Raw genomic sequence first — 24,295 nt, forward strand, 5'->3', positions numbered from 1 at the left:
TGATGCTGTGAATGACTATAAACACCTAACTAGTATACTTGAAGCATATCACCAACAGGTAAAAGAGACATGCCCCTCATCAACTGACAAACCTTATCATCCCTTTTAACCATGAGACTAGGTGTACATCAAGGTCTTTAGAATAAAAGTACTGTCCCCTTATTGGGAAGGACCTTATGAAGTACTGCTAATCACCTACCTGTCAAGATTAAAGAAACATCTTCCCAGATTCACTCAAGTCACACCAGAGTAGGTCCAGAAAATCACTCTCAAGACAAATGGGAGACAATCCTACAAGTGACCTTAAGTTAAGGATTTCCAGGATCAATTCTGAGACCTCAGAAGTAGTCAGCATCAAGAAGTAGGCAGCCTTTCCTATGATCTTAGATCAAGAAACTTCTCTTTGACCTATATACTCTTCCATCCTTTAAGTCTTTCTCTCCCCCCCAATACACATGCAAACAAAAACATCTTTTCGGATTAATGAACACTTTTCATTCTTCCTTTATTAGACATGTGACTGAAGAATGCTTGTCTCTATCTATCCTCCTTCCCCTCACTGAATTTTCACTGTAGACTCTCTTTTAACCTGAGTGCCTTGCTCTTATTAACTCTCACTTTTCCAACAAGTTTGGTGCAGACCATACACACTCTATGCCAGTTTACCAAACCTTAGCCACATTAACTAATCCATATGACTGGTTATATCCAACACCTAGATCATGCAAAAGAACTTAAATATTTTTTGTTCCCAACAAGATGAGTATGTGGTAAACTAAGTATGGAAGATGGATGTACGACAGGGTAAGATATCCATGACTAGAAAAGCATCACTCTGCTGCTGCTTTAGGTGAGTTGTTAGGGCCCAGGAAAACCTCTGTCGAAATTCAAGGATAATTTTTGGCCCTTGCCCAGATAAACACAACAGACAAAAAATTTCCCCTCTGTATCAAAAACAGATGCCACTGGACCTTTCCTGGATGATATAATAGGACATTATTATAAGCAAAACCTGTGGTTCAATTCTATAAATGGCATCTTCAAACCTGTCAAGGAGATGAAAAGTGACTCTGGCACTACCTTCTACAGGACAGACATTTGAAAAGTCACCAAATGTTTTGGATGGTTCACAAGCCATCCTTGTACAACATGAGGTATCTTAGCTGCTCCCCTAAGACTGGCTGATATTCCAAACTATATCTGGGTGGACCAAACATCTGGACATTTGGCCAGGTGACAAAACCAAGCTTTATAGATGCCAAAGCCAAACTGCAGGTCTCCTATATAGCAGGTATTTTGCAACCTGTTCTGCTCTTACAAACTGGAGGGGGAACCTGGAAAGTAAAGTTGTATGGATGCTAATAGTACTAGAGGCAAAGGTCATGGGATATTCCAGATCTAGGAGATGACAGATTCCACTGGCCTTTTTGTCTTATGTGGCCACAAAATTTATAAAGGGTTCCCACTTAAATGGTCAGGACTATGCAGACTCATACCTGGCTCTCCTCCTGTTACCAGATACTCCACCTTAAAAGACAGCCAAATTGTAAACTTGGGCTCCTTTGTTCATAAGGTCATGCCACATAAACATACAAGGCATGAAATGGCAGAGAACCTGCTCATGTATTGGCACTCCCAAGTTTTTTTCAGTGTTGAAGATCTTATTTCCAAGTTTTGGTATGTATGTATGTATGTATGTATTTAAAATGTTTATTTTTGAGAGAGCGCAAGTGGGGGAGGGGCAGAGAGAGGGGGACAGAGGATCTGAATCAGAGTCCTCCTGACAGCATGGAGCTTCATATGAAGCTGCAACTCATGAATCCCAAGATCCAAAGTTGGCCGCTCAACCAATTGAGCCACCCAAGCACACCTGGTATTTATGACTTTGAAAAGGTGATTTTAAATCTCTCCGTGGTAATAGAATAAGAGTTCAATACCACTAAGCAAACTTTGAAAATACTCAAATCAGAAGTTATAGTGTAGCCTCTGTGGTGCTCCAAAATTCATGTGCTCTGGACACACTGACTCTCAACAAGTAGGAGCTTGTGCAGTCATTGATGAAAAATGCTGCTTCTGTGTAAATGGGACAGGACAAATAGTGTCTAACTTAGGTCTATTAAAAAAAAATTAGTACTTTCATTTCCTGCCTGATCTTTATTTCCATGCCAGTAGTGCTCTTACAAACATGGTGAATATTCCTAAAACCTGCTGGACTTTCTGCAAGAAGTGTGGTAAGGACCAACCCCACAAAGTGACACAGTACAAGAAAAGAAGACTCTTTATGTCCAGAGAAAGTGGTGTTATGACAGGAAGCAGAGTGGCTATGGTGGGCAGACTAAGACAATTTTCTGGAAAAAAGCTAAAATTACAAAGAAGCTTGTGCTGATGCTTGAATGTGTGGAGCCCAACTACAGATCTAAGAGAATGCTGGCTATTAAGAGAGGCAAGCATTTTGAACTGGGAGGAGATAAGAGAAAGGGCCACACGGTCCAGTTCTAAGCTTTGTACTTTGTTTTATTATGAAGACAATAAAATCTTAAGGTTGTGTTCAGAAAAAGAGAAGGGGGTCCCTGGCTGCTTTGGTTTATAGAGCATATGACTCTGGATCTTGGATATATAGATATAGATACAGATCTATATAGATATCTATATATAGGAGACTAATTAACACTTTCTATCAGATAAATGAAGCACAGCCATTTTATTGTACTGCTATATTCCCAGGAATGAGAGACTGGTTTAATGGATTGTGGGGGAATGTGCTTCAATTTATTCTTTTGTTTGTTCATCCTCATTCCAATCTATGTGGTTTTTCTCCCTTTGCAGATGCTTTAGCACCCAGCTACTGGCCTGATTCTTCTCTCCATAGCCATCAGCTCAGCTTTTAATGTGTGCAACTTCCACGGACGGTTCAGACAAGTGGTTCAGAACAAGTCTCCCCAGAATGCACCTCTTGGGCCTGCTGATTATTTTGAGCTAAAGACAATTAAGGCTCAAAAGACTCAGTAAGAGTTTTTTAACCTCCCCGCTCAATTGCTTAAAAGTATTTACAGAGAGGGCCTTGTCCAAGAAGAAAGCTATCACCAGAAATAAGTAGAGAGTAAGGACTGGGTGTAGTAAATTGCAGGGAGCTTGGCAGAGCCTGTTTGTTGAAAGTTCTCCCTGTCTCCCTTTGTTTCTGCAGGTCATTGCAAACATTTGTTTACAAAACATTTGCTCTTCTCATCTTCTGTGAATTTTTTTCCTTCCCTTCTTAGCTTAAAATGGCATATAAGCCTAGGGGCACCTGGGTGGCTCGGTTGATTAAGCATCCGACTTCTGCTCAGGCTGTGATCTTGTGGTTCATGAGTTTGAACCCTGCATCAGGCTCTGTGCTGACAGCTCAGAGCCTGGAGCCTGCCTAAGATTCTGTGTCTCCTTCTCTCCTAGCCTCTTCCCCACTTGTGTTCTGTCTCTGTCTCTCTCAAAAATAGACATTAAAATTTTTTTAAAAAAGAATGGCATATAAGCCTCAATGGCCTGTTAGGGAGACTCTCATTAACTTTGTGGAACTCCTGTATGTACTAATTAAATTTGTGTTTCTCCTGTTAATCTGTAAAATGCCAATTTAATTAATAGACCAGACAAAAGAATCTAGAAGGGTAGAGGAAAAAATTCCCTCCTATACAACTATCTACCCCCTGGGCTAGCTGGCTGCATGACATTCAATTCTCAGACTAAATGTCTGTCATTTCCTCAGATACCTGACTACCTACTCTAAAGTACCCACTTTTCCACCACTCTGTTCTAACATTTTGCAGAGTACTTCTCACACTCCTGCCCCCTACACATGCTTACCTGCTTCATCTTACCTGAAACGTAAGATCCATTTCAACAAGGATATTGTCTGTCTTGTTCATTGATGTACAGCTCCTAGAAATGTTTCTGGTACCCAGGAGACATTTAAATGTAGGCCCTTAAGTAAAAGTGAATGGACAAACTTTGAACCGCCACTCTGAGTGAAGGTCTGCACGATGACAAACATGTCAGGAAATGTACCAGTGTACTTGTATTAACAAGTGTGGGGCCAGATGTTAGAGGTCTTTCCTTTGAGAATCAGCTGGAATTGCCTTGAACTCCCATCTCATATGCATGTGGACAGACCTTCCCTACTCTCTCAGGAATTAGAAGGGAAGTTGTCAGTCTCAAGCTGATCATTAAAGCCTATATACAGCAGGTGCTGTAAGTATAGAGTATATACAGAAAAGCAACAGATGGAGGAAAGATTTTGGGAGCCACAACTGAGTTCAAAAGAAGGAAAAAGAGATTGTCAATACATTAGAGGAAAACCCTGTGAGAAGCTGTGTATCAAAAGTAGGGAGAAAGAAATTTTAAGGGATAGGTGGGGAAGTCAAAGATCATAAGTGAGACTGATAGCTATTGTCTTAGGTTAGAAGGAGGTAGGATTTAAGAATAAGTATTAATCGAGGCTATATTTTATCTTAATACTGAAGTAGGAATGAAAAGGCCTGGGTTTGGCTCGTGTTTTATTACAAAGTACCCATAGATCTCTGAACAAATCAGCATTTTCTGAGCATCAGTTTTCTCATCTACAATGTAGGAATTAAAGTAATCTGCTAAATCAGAGTGTTATAATGGTTGGTGAAGATGGTTTGATGGACATGTGTTGCAAGCTCTTAATTTTGTATTAATACAATCATTAAAGTTGTCCAGAGTCAGAAATGAAGGAAACGGGGTCACATGGCAGGTATACCACAAATTCCCAGAGGGGAGGGGGAGCCAAGGAATTTTTGAAAAGAACTGCAGACAAGAAAATGTGGAATTATAGGCTGAAGTAAAAAAAACAGTGACAGGAGTGCTGACAGCTCAGAGCCTGGAGCTTGTTTTAAGATTGTCTCCCTCTCTCTCTGACCCTCCCCTGCTCACGCTCTCTCCTAAAAATAAGTAAAACATTAAAGAAATTTTTTAAAAAGAACAGCGACAAAAGGCCAGTAGCTTCTTTCAGGCACCCGTTCTAACTGCGTTTACTGAATTCTTGAATCTTCCGTCTCTCCTACTGGCCACTCCACTCACCTTATTGCTACATTCAGTTCTCCCTTATCCAGAAACAACCTTCTTGAACTCTGCTAATCTTACTTTCCTATTTTTCTCTCCCATCTCATCCACAAAGGAACTCTCTTCTGGGTCACTGGCCCGTTTTCACCCAAAATGTACATTGTGCACGAAGGATGGCGGGTGAGATTGGCAATATTTATTTCTGACACCGTTACCTGAATTCTCATACATATTCCCTACCTGAAGGATCACGGGTTGGCGCGATTTAATCACATCAGCCAGTGTGTGAAGGTGTCTCGCAAATAGTTAAGAGCGCTACTAAAGTATTGTGTAGTTCAAAACCATCCAAAACGTGAGGAAACTGGGCCTTCCGCGGTGGGCAGACGCGTCCAGTGTCACGAAGAAGGCTAACTTCTGCAGCACCCGTTTTCCCGAGAGAAGACCCCAATGTAAACACTCACGTAGCCCAGGTGAGTTTGAGGAAAACTAAATTGCGCCAAATCTCGTGCAGCCGCGGCCCGGGGGCGGGGTGGGGAGCACGAAGTATCGCGAGACGAAGGCTTTTTCCCGCGAAGGAGAAGCGCGCGTTTTTCTCCGGACGGGGATTTGGCGAGGAGGCTGGGCAGGCGGCCCCTGAGACACTTTAACGTGCAGCGTTGCGGACGCTGAGAGGAGAGGACCGGGTTCTGGAGTGTGTGTCAGACATGCCGGCGCAGCGGCCCGCGAGCAGCGATGGTGAGGAAGGAGATGCCTCGTCCCGGCGCGGGCGGCGGCGTCCGGGCGGGGGATAGGGAGACAGCATGGAGGCGGCAGCCGAGATTGGGGGTAGAGCCGACTCCTGGCAGAGACTGAAGAAAGGAGGGCAAGAGGCTGTGGAGGGTGAGGGGGCGCCCTGAATTGCATATATGTGCACGATATAGGAGATTGTACACAGGGAAGCTGCATTCCTCCGAGCCTCCCGATTAGTAAACTGGAGTTCTGGCCACTTGTTGACGTTGTGGAGACCCCGGGATGTCTTGAGAGGGCTGATGCTGGCGTCTCCGTGGGTCTTCAGCTTTTGCCTCGAATGCATCTAGGAAGGTTGTTCAATATGGGAGTTGAGTGAGCTGGCACTGTTTACAAACTGCGGTTGAAAAGCCTTCTTCCGTCTTAGGGTCCCAGAAGCCGGATCCCGTTGAAGAACCGGAGACTGCCGTGATTACCCAAGCCATGCTGGAGGAGGAGGAACAGCTCGAGGCTGCTGGGCTCGAGAGGGAGCGGAAGATGATAGAAAAGGTACTTGAGGACTCAAGTTCACCGTCGTTAAACCCGGTCGTAGGCTTCCTCGGAGGTCTGGTTGGCTCTTCGGTCGGCTTTTTCCAGATCCTCTAAAACGGGCTTTGTGGATCTGCGGGTTGACGCTGTCTGTGAGACACCGTCGCCCGCGCTCTGCAGGGTGCTTCTGTGAGACGTAGTTTCAGCCTGGGAGCGTCTCAAGGGCTCCTTTGGCCGAAAGCGTTCATCCAGCCCCGGTGGTGAGTTGTTAGTGAGGTATTTCAGTGCCCTTTCCCACCTCAGGGATAAACTTGCTTTCCGTTTTCGCTTTGGTTTTTTTGGACTGGGGCGAAGAAAGATGCTTTACGTAAAAATGGGGTGTGCTTTTCAGTGACTAAGTTATTATACCTGTGGTTTTCTTGTACGGAGGATACCCAGGTATGTGTCACTCGGTAAGAAAGGCCCACCGTGCTTGTTCATGTTTGCGTGTGCGGGAAAAGGAATGATAGCCACTAACCGGTATGTACTGCCTCCCAAGTTAAGTGATTTTCTTGTAATAATTTATTCCACACTCCGAATATTGTGATGCTATAGGTACTTTTGGTACCTCTCCATTTACATAGAGGAAGCTGGGGCGGTTGGGTTCAGACAACAGTGAACTCGAATATGAACTCTGGGTGTTTTCAGAGTTGTCGTTTTTGACCCTATACCCAAGGGTCAAAACATTAATACGTAATTAACTCTATATAATTGCAAAACTACTTAAATTGGGAAATAATGCACCCCGAAGACAACTAATGAATCAGTTGGTTCTCTACCATTTTATATCAATAATAATGATTCTTTTGCTGGCACTGTTAACACTGTTGTAAATGTTGTACATGTATTACCTCAGTGAATCTTCAAGTAGACTGTAAAGTAGATACGGTTATTAAATACATTATTACTATATTAAACCTAATAGCTTAATTACTAGTATAAGCTATTATTTTTATTAAAGCATTCTATTAAGTAGGTCTGTTTTCACCTCATTTTACAGCTGAGAAAACTTGAGGCACAGAGTGGGTGGGGAAAGGGGGAAGTCTCACAGCTTGTAAGTGGTGGAGCCAAGATTGTAGGCCATGTGATTCCAGAATTCACACTTCTTAACCACCATGCTGTACTTTCACTCCAGTAATACTAATTTTGTTATTACTCATCACCCATAGTTGACCATAATCAGTTATGGTAATTTTAAGAAGTTTTAATAGAATTGGGAAGTTGACCATGAACCGCCTTTCCTCCATGGTATGAATTTTCATAGTACTTTGTTTCACATTATCATTATTTGCTTGGTTCTCATTTTTGTTGAAAGCATGTCACTTACTGTTTTGTTTTTGTAGGCTGTGCACCTAGCAAATAGGCAGGCAGTAAATGTTCTTGAATTTCAAACTGGTAAAGAATATTTTATATTACATAGCGTATATGAAATTATATGTAAAAAAACAAATGTGCTTCCTAACATGCAATAAGATGATAATAAAGGGTGAATCATGGGGCAAGTGTCCAGAATTGAATCAATTTCCGAGATTATGAGAATGATAAACTCTTCATTCTTTTTGTGAGATAGAGCATGAGGGGAGGATGGGCAGAGAGCTAGAGAGAACCCCACGCAGGCTCCACACTGCCAGTGCAGAGTCTTACACAGGGCTTGAACCCATGAACCCTGAGATCATGACCTGAGCTGAAACCAGAAGTCAGATGCCTAACTGACTGAGCCACCCAGGCGCCCCAGTAAAGCCTTCATTTTGAGTAGTATATCTTCAATTCTGTGAGTCCTGAAGGTTTTGGGTTAAAGAAGTACTATTTGAAGATTATGAGGTACAGAAAGAAGACATTTCCAGAACGCATTAATTCAGGAGGTGAAAACATTTTCGTGTTTTTCTTTTGAAAGATTTTTAAGTAATCTCTACACCTAACATGGAACTTGAACTTAGAATCCAAGAACAAGAGTACACTTGCTCCACCTACTGAGCCAGCCAGGTGCCCCATTTTCATTCACATCTTAGATCTCTCGAAGTTTATAGTACCATAAGTGTTTGCTGATTAAACTTGAATCAAAATGACTTACACTTTCAGTGAAATTTTTAAGTTTCTGAACAAACATTTTATAATCAAATTTTTTGGAGTTATTGTTGAGGGATAGGTACAGTAAATGAATCTTTTCTTTAGCAGTTACTCATTGTAGAATTTATTTTTTTTTTTTAACATTCATTTTTTTTGAGAGACAGTATGAACAGAAGGACGGACAGAGGGAGATACAGGGGCTCAAAGACAGGAGATCGTGAGCTGAAGTCAGACACCCAACCAACTGAACCACCCAGGCGCCCCCATCATAGAATTTAAAATAGCAGTTTTAAATCCACTTTGAGTCCTATGAATAAAGTATATAGCTCTTTTCAGTTTTTATACTAATATAAGGGTGTGATTTGCCAAAAAGCTAGCAGTAGTGTGGTCTATTATTATGTTGTCTTTATAAGTATTGAAAGAATTTAATTAATTTTTATAGTTTTCACTTCTATGTTATCCCATACTTGACCATAGGGAAGTTCTAAGAATTAATCTCTCCCTACAGGTCTTTGGAGGCCAAAAAATTCACTACGAAAATAAAGATTCTTTTTCTTTTACTATGGGCATATATTTAGAAGTACTTAAGAGGAAGAGCTTGCTTAAGTTCCTTAATGAGAAGCATTTACTTTGCTTTAGGAGACTTTAAGATTTGTGAAGAGTCAAGAATGGCTTTGACATTGATTTGCTATAGTTATTTTCTTTGGCTTTTCACCTGCATCTCCTTTTGAAAGAAGTCATTGTTAGTCTAAGACTTAAGAGTAGCATTAATGTGTATGTAGTGGGGGAGGGGAGAGGTAAGAGTTGGGGTCTTAGGTAAAAGGAAAACAGTTCAAATAGTGTAGAGTGAAATATAACTCCGTCCCCGCGCCCCTAAATCTGGTCTTGGTGTTGGGAGAGATTATGAAGTAGGCCCTGGGGAATTTATGCCCTTAGTGTCCATTGGCATACTCTCAATCTAGTCATGAGAGTCTCCCTGCCAGGCACTCAGTGCTTTCCACAGCTGGAAAAAGGTAAATTGTAATTTACCTTAATATAACAAATACAATTGCTAAGGATCAGTAATGGTAGATATGGTTTACTACAAAATTATTTTGAAATATGGAGTTATATTAAAGGCTTTAAAGGTTAGTCATTAATTTTGTTTCCTTAATTATATTACTTAAAAATTAGTATAAAATCATATTATCTTAAATCTTTAATTACTTTAAAAATGTGTGCTAATTTATTCTGAACAGGATTAAGGTAGCAGATATATCTAAATTAAGTCCAGAATATTTTAATTAAAATTTAAAACAAATTTTAAAAATTAAGAATTTCTTCAAAATCTAAGTAATTTCATCTCCCAATTTATAATATCTGTTTCATTCATTGACTGCCTATTATAATCAGTAATATACTGGCAATAGTAAAAAAGAGTCTGTCCTAAAAGAACTGAAAATAGAGTTTTGTAAGATGTCAACAGTTTATCTACATGAATAGAGTAACGGGTGTTTGTTTTATGGGTCTTTTTTTAATATTTTTCTATAATGTGCATTTATTTTCATCAGATTTATTTTTAGGTATCTTATTGTCACTGCTTTTGTAATAGAAAAATTTATTCTAAAAGAAAATCTAGAGAGATAATAAAACATCTAGGAAATACAAACCAGTATACAATGCTGTCTAAATTGTAAAGTGAGGCCTTAACCATTAAATTAATTAGGTTATGCTAACTTGGCCTTTGCATCTACTCTCTTTCTCTCACTCACTTTGCTCACACACACTTTGTCCCAGAAGCGGAACTGATGGTTTGTAAGGATTGCACGTATTTGGCTTTGGTAGATGAATTCAACTCTTGAAGTCACTTCAGCCCACTTAGTGTTTTTAGTGTTTTGTTTTTTCAATTCAGATTATACTGGATTGACAAATTATGAACTGGAATGTGACTGTTTAGGTAAATAAAGTTTTGTTGGAATTCAACCATGTCCATTTGTTTATATATTGTCTACTACTATTCTTGTGTAAAAAGGCAGAATTGAGTATAAGCCATATGCTTAAATATTTACCCTTTACTTTTTTACGGGAAAAAAATCTGTGGACCACTGAACTATATATTATTTATTTGTTACTTTTATGTTTTCCATCTTGTGTCCTCTGGGTTTTTTTTTTCCCCCAAATATTTAACTTTATCAGTGTGAATCAAGAAAGGGTTGGATTTCTTCTCAGCCACTAGACTGTTGTAGACTTAGACATCACTTATAAATAAATGGTGTGTAAAAGTCTTATGAAAAGCAGGTTTGTGATTTGAAAGTATGCAGATGTAAATGATAAAGCTAAGTGGAGGGTGTAGGGGAGAGTTAAAGAAGTCTAAAAGGACAAAACTCTGGGGAATACAATGCTGAGGAGGAAGAAGAAGTGATAAATCGTAAGTAGATTTAGCATGTTGAAATATTTTGACAATGCAGGTATTTTTAAGTTTTTATTTTAGGATTTTCTTTTCTTTCTTTCTTTTTTTTTTTTTTTAAGTAATCTCTAGGCCCAGTATGGGGCTTAAACTCACAACCCTGAGATCGGGAGTTGCATGTTATATTGATTGAGCCAGTCAGATATACCAGCAATACAGTTTTTTGTTTTTGTTTTTAAGGTTTATTTAAATGTAAAGCTTATTTATTTGGTTTGAGAGGGAGAGAGAATCCCAAGCATGCTCTGCAGGTGTGAGGCTCAACTCACCAACTAGGAGGTCATGACCTGAGCTGAAATCAAGTGTCTGATGCTTAACCAACTGAGCCAGCCTGGCCATACAATTTTAAAATTCTAAGACTAGATATTCTACGTCCTAGCCAATGAAATGATTTTTTAATTCTAATGCTCTTTCAAATAAAACTGATATATAAAAATTTTCCTTTCTGAAGTCATTTGATTGTTTGAAAACTTAAATCTACTTGAATTAAAATTTTTTAATTTTTTAAATGTTGATTTATTTTAGAGAGAGAGTGTGAATGGGGGAGGGGAAGAGAGAGGGAGACACAGAGTCTGAAGCAGGCTCCAGGCTCTGAGCTAGCTGTCAGCACAGAGCCTGGCACAGGACTTGAACCCACAAACTGAGATCATGACCTGAGCCTAAGTCAGATGCTTAACCTACTGAGGCACACAGGCGCCCCTACTTGAATTAAATATTTACTTTCTAGTGTTAATTTTGTATTAAAAAATGGACATTAATTCAGTGGGTACCAGTAAACATGTCCAATGTCTAAAATTTCATTATTTTGGTATCCAAGCTGCATCATACCAAAAGGCATGCTGAACCCAGGAATCATATTTTTTCAGCTTTGTTCTAATTTTTGGTTTGGAAAATAAATCATTTTTACTAAAGTAAATACTATAAAATATCTTTTCCCCCCATTAATAACAGAAAAAAAATTAAACCCAAAGAGCATTTATTTAGACTTTTTTTTTTTTTTACACCTTATAAAAGACATCACATATGTCAGAAAACTTAATAATTATGGAAATTTTCTTCTTGGATAGGCTCGCATGTCTTGGGATAGAGAGTCTGTGGACATTCGGTACCGTAGACTTCAACATTTGCTAGAAAAAAGCAATATCTACTCCAAATTTTTATTGACTAAAATGGAACAGCAACAACTAGAGGTATGTGTATATGATTGATTATAACTAGTAGCTTCAATTTTTTAAATTGTTTTATTGAGATAAAATTACATGCAGTAAACTGTACACATTTTAAGTTTACTGTTTGATGGGTTTTGACCACTATATACACTCTGTAACCACAGTGCAGTCAAGATAAAGAACATTTCCATTACCCCAAGTTCTCTTGTCTCAGTGATCCCCATGCCAGGCCCCCAGCCCACTGATTTCTATTTTCTGCCACTATAGATTAGTATTGGCTTTTCTAGAATATTCTATAAATAGAATAATGTAGTAAGCACTTTTTTGTGTCTTGCTTCTTGCTCAGCATATTGAAATTTTGTTTGTTCATATAGGCTTTTTCTTTATTCCTAAGCATTCCATTATATGAATATACTACTATTTATTTTTCTCGTTACCTATTGACTGGTTTTTATCCTATTTACTCCTATTTTGTGGATGATGGGAATTGTGAACTTATATTGCTAGTTCATTTTTAAATTGCTTTATGAAATATAATCGATATACACAAAACTGCACACTTATACTGTACAGTTTTCTAAGTTTTGACATGAATACACCCAGGAAACTACCACAATCAAGGTGATGACATAACCATCAACTCCCCTTTTTTTATTGAGGTATAATTGACATATACTAGTTTTAGGTTATGATTCAGTATTTGTATATATTGTGAAATCATCACAGTACATCTAGTTAACATCTGTCACCATACATAGTTAAAGAAAATTTTTTTCTTATGAGAATTTTTTTTTTTAATGTTGATTCATTTTTGAGATAGAGGGAGACGCAGAATCTGAAGCAGCTTCCAGGCTCTGAACTATCAGCAAAGAGCCATCTGATGCGGGACTTGAACTCTTGAACTATGAGATCATGACCTGAGCCGAAGTCAGCTGCATAGCAGACTGAGCTACCCAAGCACCCCTCTTAGCAACTTTTTTTTTTTTTAATGTTTTATTTATTTTTGATACAGAGAGAGACAGGCATGAGAGGGGGAGGGGCAGAGAGAGAAGGAGACACAGAACCGGAAGCAGGCTCCAGGCTCTGAGCCAGCTGTCAGCACAGAGCCTGACGCGGGGCTCGAACCCACGAACGTTAGATCTGACCTGAGCTGAAGCCGGAGGCTTAACCGACTGAGCCACCCAGGCGCCCCAGCAACTTTTAACTATGCAGTAGAGTACTACTAACTATAGTCACCATGCTGTATAGTAGGTACCCCTGACTTATTTTATAACTGGATACTTCTATCTTTTGACCTGTTCCCCATTCCTCCCACCACCAACTACCAGTCTGTTCTTTGTATCTACGAGCTTGGAGGTTTTTGTTTTTTTTCCCTAAGATTCCACAAGTTAGGTTGTATGGTATTTGTCGTTCTCTGACTCCTTTCACTTAGCATAATGCCCACAACATCCATCCATGTTGTAAACAGCAAAAATCTCTTTTTATAGCTGAATTCCTGCCCCTTTAAAAAAAATTTTTTCCCATCCTTCACTTCCTATCTTCATCACCAAATAGCCACTGATCTACTTCCCATTATTATAAATTCATTTGGATTTTCTATTGGTTATATATTCTTTTAGCTTTTCTATTTCTGGGAAAGTCTTCATTTGCCTTTGTTTTTGAAAGATTCTTTTTTTTCTGTTTATTTTTAAGAGAGACAGAGTGAGAGCAGGGGAGGGGCAGAGAGAAAGGGAGACACAGAATCCATAGCAGGCTCCAAGCTTTGGTCAGCACAGAGCCTGATGTGGGGTTCAAACACACAAACTGAGATCATAATGTGAGCAGAAGTTCGACGCTTAATCAACTGATCATGCAATGCCCTGAAAGATATGTTTATTGAGTAAAGAAATTATTTTTCTTCAGTGCCTTCTGTCCAGGTATCCCTACCCTCATTATGTTTCAGTGCTTTCTAGTTTACATTGATCAAGACAAAACCAAAAAATTTTTTTCTTTAAATGATAAAAGGCTTAATAATGGCCCACAAGACCGTAAGTCTGGTTGCCTCGCTCAACCCCATTACCTTTCAGGCCTCATTTCAGGTGTGTTTCCTGCCTTTGGGGTTTTGCACTGGCTGTTTTGTGCTTGGAACTGTCTTACAGATACCAGCATAGCTTACTTCATCACCTTTAAGCCTTGGCTTGAAAGTTTTCCCAATGAAGCCTGCCCTAACAACCTTAAATGAAATTGCTATCTGATACCTTTTCAGTCCTCACAGTCCTAATACCCTTTACCTGTTCTCGTCTTCCAGTTGTACTTCGTAAAATATCTTATTTGCTGCCCACTAGAATGTATGAAGATTTATAAATTTGTGCAAATATCAAGACTATAGTAATTTTCTGTGTTCCCAACATTCACATCTCATAATTATTATCAATCAGGATTTTGCTGTATTTGCTAAATATTCTTTTTCCTTTGAATCCCTTTTTAAACCTTTGAATGGTAAAATGAAACACACTTATAGGAAAATAAAACAATTACACTTAATGAGTTGTTAAAGAGAAATATCTTCTAACCACCTCTTGGGAATGATTTGAATCCCTTTCTGTCTGTGTTAAAGCTTTGTTAGGATGTATATGGAACAGCTTTTAGTCTAGAAATAACTCAGCAGCCCCTCTTCTGAGCACTCTTCTTGTTGCCTTCTATGTTAGGAGGCCCTTTTACTTTCCCTAACGGGTGTGAACTGTTCCTATTTCCTTGTGAGCACAGGGATTGTTCTACCTGCTTCTTTCTGGTGGCTCTTCCCTGGCCTTTCAGTTCCTTAAGGCAGGAGAGGAAATCTGTTCCCTGTTGCTCCATAAAGGCTTGAAGTGCAAATTCTCCCTCGTTTTTACATCTTTATGTAGTTTGTTCACTGTGAACATGTTTTTTGAGGTGTGTGTTTTAGATTTTGCACTTCCTGCTTGTGACACTAAGTTATCTTACAGGAACAGAAGAAGAAAGAGAAATTGGAGAGAAAAAAGGAATCTTTAAAAGTTACTAAGGTAATATATAGTAAGATGGAAAATCCTGTATATATTCTTAAATATTGAAGAAATTTTTGTAGTCTTTTTTTTTTTTCCAGTTTATTTATTGATTTTGAGTGAGAGAGAACATGAATCTGTAGGGGCAATGAGAGTGGGGAGAGGGGAGAGAGAATCCCAAGCAGGCTCTGCACTGTCAACACAGAGCCGGATGGGAACTTGAACCCACAAACCATGAGATCATGACCTGAGCCAAAATCAAGAGTCAGATGTTCAACCTACTGAACCACCCAGGTGCCCCTTTTTTTTGATTTTTGATTTTTGTTTTTCTAATTTTTTTTGACAAACATTTATTTTTGAGAAACAGAGACAGCATGAATGGGGGAGGGGCAGGGAGAGAAGCAGACCACAAGATCACGATCTGAGCCGAAGTCAGAGGCAAAACTGACTGAGCCACCCAGGTGCCCCTCTTTTTTGATCACCTACTTTTGCCCTTCTTTATCTGAAAACTTATGTTTGTTAAAAGCCGCATAGAAACATGTAAAATATGTTTCTCAGTATGTTTATATAGGGAAGGAAAGCTAAATGTAACCCTTTTGGGGTTTTTTTTTTTTTATTGTTTGTTTATTTTTGAGAGAGAGCGAGAGCAGAAGGGCAGAGAGAGAAGGAGACACAGAATCTAAAGCAGGCTCCAGGCTCTGAACTGTCAGCACAGAGACAGACACGGGGCGCGAGATGACGACCTGAGCCAAAGTCGGGCACTTAACTGACTGAGCCACCCAGGTGCCCCAACCCTTTTGTTTCTCATTCTGTTTTTCATAATGGCAAAATTTCACTTTTATAAGTGGCCAGCTCTTTGGTGCTCATAATGATTACTCTTTTCTCCTTAATGTTTTTCCACCCTCATCTTGTCAACTTGCATCCATAGCAATAATCTAAATTTGTATCTTGTGCATTACTGCAGCCGTAGAGCCAAAATTGGAGAGATAGTATACCTACTAAAAACATTTTAGGTAATAGAGCATTATCTTAGGATTAGCCTGAATTTTATTTATTTATTTATTTATTTTTAATGTTTATTTTTGAGAGAGAGGGAGAGAAAAAGTGTGCATGGGGGAGGGGCAGAGAGAGAGGGAGAGAAGGAATCTGAAGTAGGCTCCAGGCTCTGCACCCACAGGCCCAAACTCACAAACCGCAAGATCATGATCCGAGGCAAAGTGGGGAAACCGACTGAGCTATTCAAGTGCCCCAGAGATGGCCTGAATTTTAGATGTGATCTTTTGAGGAGAATATGTTTTAATATGAGTCTGTTTAATGCTATCCTGATGGGAATTGTATAAAGAACAGCTGTACTAGTGAAAAGAAATAATAAAGGCAACATATATTGAGTACTTACTGTATGTCATGCATTCTAAGCTTTACATTAATTTTTTGTATGTAAGCTCTAAGCTCATTGTGGAATTGGATGCTGCATCGACTGAGCCACAAGGTGCCCTACAATTTGTTTTTAGTTCTCAAAAAGCTCTGTTCGGTAGAGGTACTATACTTCTCTCCATTTATGAAGAAGCTGATGCAAAGAGATAAAGTACAGTCTGTCCTCATTATTCCATATTTGCCAGTTAACTTACTTACTAAAATTTATTAACTCGAAATCAGTGCTTGGGTTTTCATTGTCATTCATAGACCTGTTCCTGTGCAGAATAGCAAAGAATTTGTCTCCCAACACACATTTCCAACTGAAGTTAAAACAGTAGTGCTCTGCCTTACTTATGCTGTGACACTATTAAAAAATGTTCTTTTCATGGTTTATTGTCACTTTTTTCATTTTTATGGGTTTTGTTGATTTTGCTGTTAAAATGGCCCTTAGCCATATTGTGCTGAAGTGCTATCTAATGTTTCTAATGCAAGAAGGCTGTGATGTACCTCATGGAGAAAATACATATATTCAGTAAACTTCCTCTGGGCATAAATTATAGTGCTGTTTGCTCTGAGTTTGCTGTTAATCAGTATCTGTACTAAATAAGATGTCCTTAAATAGCAACATACATAAAACAGGGTTATGTGTTGATCAGTTGATGAAATTGTGACCCTAGGCTTGTAGAAGCCTAAGCTTATATTTCTTCCAGAAGTAGTGATAAATTGTTCACTAATCCAGTATTTGTAGTTATTGTGTAAAACAAAATGAGAATTCACTAGCCAGCTGATAGTTACATATTCAACAAATAGTAATGTTGGAGTTTGTTTTATGCCCCACACTTCTTTACTAATCTGGCTTGATTAGATAATATTAAAACACCAATAAGGATACCTTTAAGTACACTTAATTCTTAGTGTGGTTAGTGGTGATGTTAAAGTATATCATAGATAATTTTGCAACAGAAGCAATTATGAAAAACAATATTATTAGTTAATTTTAATTTATTTATATATATATTATATATATATATATATTTTTTTTTAGAGAGAGAGAGATAGTGAGCAAGGGAGGGCAGAGAGAGAAGGAGACAATCTCAAACAGGCTTCACACTGTTCAGAGCCACAAACTGAGATCATGTCCTGAGCTGATATCAAGAGTCAGACACATCCAACTGAGCCAACCTGGCACTCCTAAAACAATTTTATTTGCTTAATCATTTACTCCCTACTCTTCGACCTTTTATTTTAATCATTGTTCACTTTTGCCTAGCTGACTTTTTATACCAGGATTTTCTCGAGGTGTCAACCATTAAGTTCTGCCTCTTCCATGTCACTGGTCTCTTTTAGTATTTTCTTTTTTTAATCTTCTAACTTTATTTTAAAATTAACCTTCTTGGGGCACCTGATTGGCTTAGTCGATAGAGTACGCAACTCTTGATCTTGGGCTGTGAGTTTGAGCCCCATGTGTGGTGTGGAGTTAACATTAAATGAATAAAATTTACCTTCTTTGTTAAACTTTTTTTAATATCTCTTCCTTTCCTCTATTTCCCCTCACTAATATTTGTTTTCAACTAGTATTCTCTTGTATTTCTACTTTCAGTTGTATTTACCATAAACATTTTTACTGAAATGAGTATTCTATAAAATACCCACTGAATATCTTTAGCATAAACCTACAGTTAACAGAAGATGTACTTAGTAATATCAAAATAAAAATGTCTTCTATATTTAATTTAGAAATTTATCAAATGGAAAAATATTGGAAAGTAGAGTTGGCAGGAAAAGGAATATGATTACAAACAAGTTCTAGCAGGTAAATGTAGAAAAAAGGTTACATGCTGGTAAGTATAATAGTAAAGAGTTGTGGATATGGTTCAACTACAAGAAACATTCACTTAATCAGTGCCTTTTAATATTTAATATCATAGAAGTCCCTAGAAAACTAATATTTTAAGTTCTTGTTTTGTAGGGTAAAAATTCCACTGATGCAAGTGAAGAGAATCCAGGTGAACTTCCTTTTTCTGCTTTTGAAGCATGTGTTTATATTTTTGCTTTAATTGCTATCACAAATAAAATAATTTTTTTTAATAGTTATGAGAAAGAAGAGAGGAAGAGAAGATGAATCATACAATATTTCAGAGGTCATGTCAAAAGAGGTAAAAAAGTGGGGAGGGCACATAAGATTCAGTGTTGAGTAAAACCCGTTGTACAATTTGAATTACATTAAAACTGTATGGATTGTTGTTACTTGGCTTTTCAGACAGTTAAGGGAAGTTTTTCAGACTGCTGAGGGACTGTTTTAGGGAAGAAGGTAGTACCATCTTCCTGTTTGTTAAAGGAGCATGAGCGTGCCCTAATCAGAAGTTATTATAATTTCTTATAACTTCAAGATTTTATCTTCAGAACTTTGTTCTTGTTCCTTGTTAAGGATTTTTAGGGAGCTAAAATACTGACTTTTCCCCCCCAAGATTTTATTTTTAAGTAATTTCTACGCCCAGTGTGGGGTTTGAATTCACAACCCTGAAATCAAGAGTCACATGTTCCACTGACTGAGGCAGCCAGCTGCCCCATCATGTATACTCATTTTTAAAACCAGATCCTTTTTTTTTTTAATGTTTTATTTATTGTTGATACAGAGAGAGAAAGAGCATGAGAGGGGGAGGGGCAGAGAGAGAAGGAGACACAGAACCGGAAGCAGGCTCCAGGCTCTGAGCCAGCTGTCAGCACAGAGCCTGACGCGGGGCTCGAACCCACGAACGTGAGATCTGACCTGAGCCGAAGTCGGAGCCTTAACCGACTGAGCCACCCAGGCGCCCCCAGATCCTTTTTTATCTTTATACTTGTGACCTCATAAAATAGAAATTAAAAAACATGTTCAATTATGACAGATCTTAAATATTCCTTAAGCATATTTTAATGTGTTATATTTTTACATTTAAAACAAATCTAACAGTATTATCTACTAGTTTTCTTTAACCTAAAATTCGAACTCTTGAGATTTTCCAAAAATATAAAATTTCACATAGTACTTGTCATTAAGGATGCACACTGATATTTTCCTTTTTTTTTTTTCCTTTAAAAATAACAGGACCCATTTTATTGATTATGGAACATAGCCTGCAGTTTGAAAACCACTATTATTTAGATATATTATAGTTTAGCCAATCACAACTGTTACTTTAATATATCAAATGTTGGTGGCATATTGGCTGTCAGCAAACTTTGTCCTACATGGATAAGATCAATTAATAAAGGAAAGTAGACACTATTGTGAGAAATCTATAGAAAGTAATCAATTATAAATGAGTGCTATTGAGCCTATAGAAAGACTCTAAACTCAGACGTTCGGTTCTTATAATCTAGAAGGTGCCATCTGAGTTGAGACTTGAAGGATAAGAGTTAAATCATCCAGAGGTTGAGGGTAGTCAATAAGGAAATAGGAAGATAGTAGAGAGGTGTTATAGGAAGAGAGAATACCTTTGCCAAACATCCAGAGACAGGAGAGATCCTGGCAAGTTTTAAAAACTTAAAAATATATATTTGTTTCCAGTTTGTATGTAAAGGAAAAGGTGGCTAAAGATGAACTGGAGGTATGCAGCGTCAGGAGGTTAGTTCTGAGGTTTAGTTTTTAACAACACTTCATAGATGGTATTATGTTTATGTTTTGATTCATTCACAGATAGTTCAGAAAGATTCAGCTTGGCTAGTCATTATAAGATCACTCTCTTGCCTGTTCATTATATCCCTTCAGACTTAGGGTATGAATACCTCTTCTTGCATAATACTTTACATATATACATGACACACACAGATAGACATGTCTGTCTCTGTGTGGCAGCCACTTACTGATGTGTCCTATCATTCTCCTATGCATTAAATTTAAAATACTTTCAGAGTTTTCTTGAATGTATTCATCCCCTTTGCCCTCTGCACATGTTATTCTCTGCTTGAAATGAAACCCCAACTTTTATCTTCAGAGATTATGCCCTGATGACAACTTTTTCAGATAATTTGATGTAATACTCACCTAAGTCCCCAAGTGGCACTCAGGTGTCGCTTGTCTTCATACCCTTAGCATCTAGTAGATAATTAAAAATCAGAACACTTTATTTCTGTGTTTTTAGTATTTTAGAGATTTTTTAGAGGGAGAGTGGGGGAGCGGCAGCAAAGGAAGGAGGGAAAGAGAGCAAAAATATCTTAAGCAGGCTCCATGCTGCACAGAGCCCAACTCAGGGCTTGATCCCACGACCATGAGATGGTGACCTGAGCCAAAATCAACAGTCAGATGCTTGACCAACAGAACCTCCCAGGTGCCCCTTCTCTGTAATTTTAATTTATTTGCCTTACCTCTTGCTCAAGATTGCAGACTCAAGTGTGTCTGTCTACAAAGGTCTAAAGTGGGCTAGAGCTGGGACTATAAAACATTTGGAAGTGGATCTTTAAATACCAAGAGTACCACAACGGAGACTCTAGAGCAGGGTTTAGAAAACATTTTCTGTAAGGGACTAGATAGTATTTTTGGCTTTGAATAGTTTAGTGGGTAACTGTTCAATGCCAAACGTTGCCATTGTAGCCTGGAGGGCAGTCCTAGACAAACAAATGAGCTTGACTTTGTTCTTATTAAACTTTATATTCAAAATCAGGCTGCCAGCTGGAGTTGGTCCACAGGCTGTAGTTTGCCAGCCCCTGTACTAAGAGGTTATTAACATGTGTGCATTTGGACTTAAGTCTCTTCAGATAAGCTTTGATTTAAAAAACAAACTCGAAAAAGCCTTGAAAATTTAGGAGGAAATACCCCAATTTTTTAAAGAGTTGCTAACTAATGCAAAGAGTTTTATAAGACACTATAGGCTTAATTTTGCCCGAGGTCCCCAAATTTGAGTCCTCTGTACTTTAATTAGCTTGAGAGCCTTATCCCCATTTCCCCATGTGAAGTCAGAATAAATGTTAAATAAATAAGAATGAACCACATGCATTATTTATTTTTGTTTTCTCTATGTTCTAGGAAATTTTGTCTGTGGCTAAAAAAAATAAAAAGGAGAATGAGGTAAGAAATTTATGAGAGCTATTAAAATTAGGAGCCATGTTTGTTTCCCCGATCATTAGCTCCTTTAATCCCCAGTGTACACTCTTGTCTAACTAGTTAGCCTTAAAAAACAATTCACTTCTTTTTCTTTTTTTTATGATAAATACTGTCATTTGTTTTTTTTTTTAATGTTTATTTATTTTTGAGAGAGAGAGGGACACAGAGTGTGAGTGGGGGAGGGGTAAAGAGAGAGGGAGACACAGAATCTGGAGCAGGCTCAGCACAGAGTCTGACACAGGGCTTGAACCCACGAACTGTGAGATCATGACCTGAGCTGAAGTTGGCCACTTAACCAACTGAGCCACCCAGGCGCCCCTCACCTTTCTTATCCTAACATGCTTCTTTCTTACATATCAACTTTAGGTGTTGTTTTATATGTTCCTTAATGTGTAATGGTTTATGGGTCCTTGGGAGTTTAATAATGATGCAAGTACCTATAACCATATGGATATGTGCCTTTTATATGTCTATATTCCATAGCTTGTAGAAGCTATAAGAGATGTCTTAATCCTGTTTCTGACCTTAAAGATTGTCTTTGGTTCTTTTTGGGAAGGTTTGATTCTTATCCCACCCTCATTTTATGTAGAGACTTTCCTTATTACCTGAGTATTTACTATCCAACTACCTTCTATTACACATTTCTTAGAGAAGCAAAAATAATTCTAGCATGAAAATGTTCACCAAGGGATATAAAAATTAACTTACCTATCAAAGATTAATAGGTTCTTAGAAAAATTGATGACATGATTATAAGTGAGAGCTATTCTGTTTGGCCACCACAATTTCGACCAAAGTTTACATCTTTTAAGTGCATTGATTTTTTTTTAATGCTTTATTCTGCATAACGATTAGTTTATGATACAGTTACAACAATGGTTAAATGTAAATAAGATTAAGCATATTTTTTATACTAGTTGGACTTTTTTATGTTTTATTTTTTACTTAAATCCAAGTTAATATATAGTGTATTAATGGTTTCAGGAATGTATTACTTTTTGAGAGAGAGACTGTGAGTGGAGGAGGAAGTGGGGGGTGTCACTGAGAATGCCAAGCAGCCTCTGTGCTAAGAGCAGACAGCCCTGTGCAGGGCCCGAACTTCCAAACCATGAAATCATCAACTGAGCCAAAGTCCAACATTTAACTGACTGAGCTACCCACACACCCCTTAGTTGCATTTTTAAAGATAAAGGTTCAATCACATCTCATATGATGTACTATGGAGTTTTGATCTCGTATAATACGCAATAAATAAGCATAATGTTGTTGTGTTCAAGCTGATGGATATTGACGAATACATATACATAGGTAACCACCATCCACATTCAAGCTCTGGAACCTTTCCATGTGAAAGAAAGACCGCTTGTATCCCTTGCCAGTCATTTCCCCATCCCCAAACCTGGAGGCAATTGCTTTTTCACTTCTGTCAAAAATCTGCCTGAATTTTGGAGTTCCTAGGTGGCTCTGTTGCTAAGCTTCCAACTGTTCATTTCGGCTCAGGTCTTGATCTCCCAGTGGTGGGATTGAGCTTGCTTCAGACTCCATGCTAATAACTCAGAGCTTACTTGGGATTCTGTCTCTCCTCCTCTCTGCCCCATGCTTGCTGGTGTTCTCTCTCTCTTTCTCAAATAAATGAACATTTTTTAAAAATCTGCCTAATTTTTAACCTTTATCACAGGTTTTCATACAAATGAAATCTAAATATGTAGCCTTTTATTTCCTGCTTTTTACTCAGCTAATTGATATTCATTTATATTATTGAGTTTATTACTAGTTGGAGGTTTTTTTTATTGCTGAGTAGCATTCCCTTGAATGAATATTAAAATTTCCTTATCCATTCTCTTAATGGGCATTTGAATTGTTTCCAGTTTGTGACTTATGAGTAAGGCTGCCATTATAATTTGTCTACAAGTCTTTGAACATGTTTTCATGCTCTAGGGTATATACCTGGAAATGGAATTGGTGAGTCATAGCGTAAATGTATATTAAACTTCATAAGAAAATACAGATCCGTTCCCAGAATGAGCAGAATTTTACTCTCACCAACAATGTACAAAAGTATTCATATTATTGCCAGCAATTCATATTAGTCTTTTTAATTTTAGCCATTTTCTTGAATGTGAAGTGAATCTTATGTGGTTTTATTTTGCATTTTCTTAATTACTAATGATGTGTATTTCCATGTTAATGGCTATTTGTGTGTCTTATAAAGTTTCTGTTCATAGCTTTTGCCCAATTACTGGTTTATTATTGTTGATATAGGAGTTGAATATATAATAAGGTATAAGTTCTTTGTCAGATTTATGTACTGTGTCTTTCAGTCTGTGGCTTGTCCTCCCATTTTCTTAATGATATGTTTTAGTAAACAGAACTATTAAGTTTTGGAGTAGCTCAGCTTATCGCTTTTTCCCTTTGGTGTTTAGTGAATTTTTTTTGTCCTATACGAAATTTTGCCTGTCACAGATACTGTTTTCTTCTAAAAGCTTGATGGTTCTGGTTTTGATGTTTTGCTACTTGATTGTGATGTTCATCACAAATCAATTTTATATATGCATTAGTGAAACTCGGTTTGTAATTTTCTAGTTGAATATCCAGTTGTAGCATTATTTATAAGAATTTTTGTAAGACTTTTTTCATTTGAATTGACTCAATCCTCTTTTTCACATTTCCTTTTTTATTAAGTTTATTTATTTTGAGAAAGAGAGAAGGGGGAGGAACAGAGAGAGAGAGAGATTCCCAAACATGCTGTACACTGTCAGCAGTATAAGTG

General features: G+C 38.0%; 1 protein-coding gene and 1 pseudogene across 2 annotated transcripts in view; both read left to right on the forward strand.

Moving 5' to 3' along the window:
• Positions 1-2,185: 2,185 nt before the first annotated feature.
• LOC115285717 lies at positions 2,186-2,499 on the forward strand (annotated as a pseudogene).
• Positions 2,500-5,629: 3,130 nt separating this feature from the next.
• Positions 5,630-24,295, forward strand: part of HELLS (helicase, lymphoid specific) — a 40,497-nt gene continuing 21,831 nt past the window's right edge. The window contains exons 1-7 of one of the 2 annotated variants that reach the window (XM_029916365.1): positions 5,630-5,790; positions 6,209-6,330; positions 11,926-12,048; positions 14,991-15,047; positions 18,412-18,448; positions 18,534-18,598; positions 21,448-21,489. In XM_029916365.1, the coding sequence (XP_029772225.1) occupies positions 5,760-5,790; positions 6,209-6,330; positions 11,926-12,048; positions 14,991-15,047; positions 18,412-18,448; positions 18,534-18,598; positions 21,448-21,489 (477 nt within the window). In that variant the 5' untranslated portion in view covers positions 5,630-5,759. The remainder of the gene's footprint in view (positions 5,791-6,208; positions 6,331-11,925; positions 12,049-14,990; positions 15,048-18,411; positions 18,449-18,533; positions 18,599-21,447; positions 21,490-24,295) is intronic. The other variant, XM_029916359.1, reaches the window with a different exon arrangement.

This window comes from Suricata suricatta, chromosome 2 (assembly GCF_006229205.1).
Source record: "Suricata suricatta isolate VVHF042 chromosome 2, meerkat_22Aug2017_6uvM2_HiC, whole genome shotgun sequence".
Classification (NCBI taxonomy): Eukaryota; Metazoa; Chordata; class Mammalia; order Carnivora; family Herpestidae; genus Suricata; species Suricata suricatta.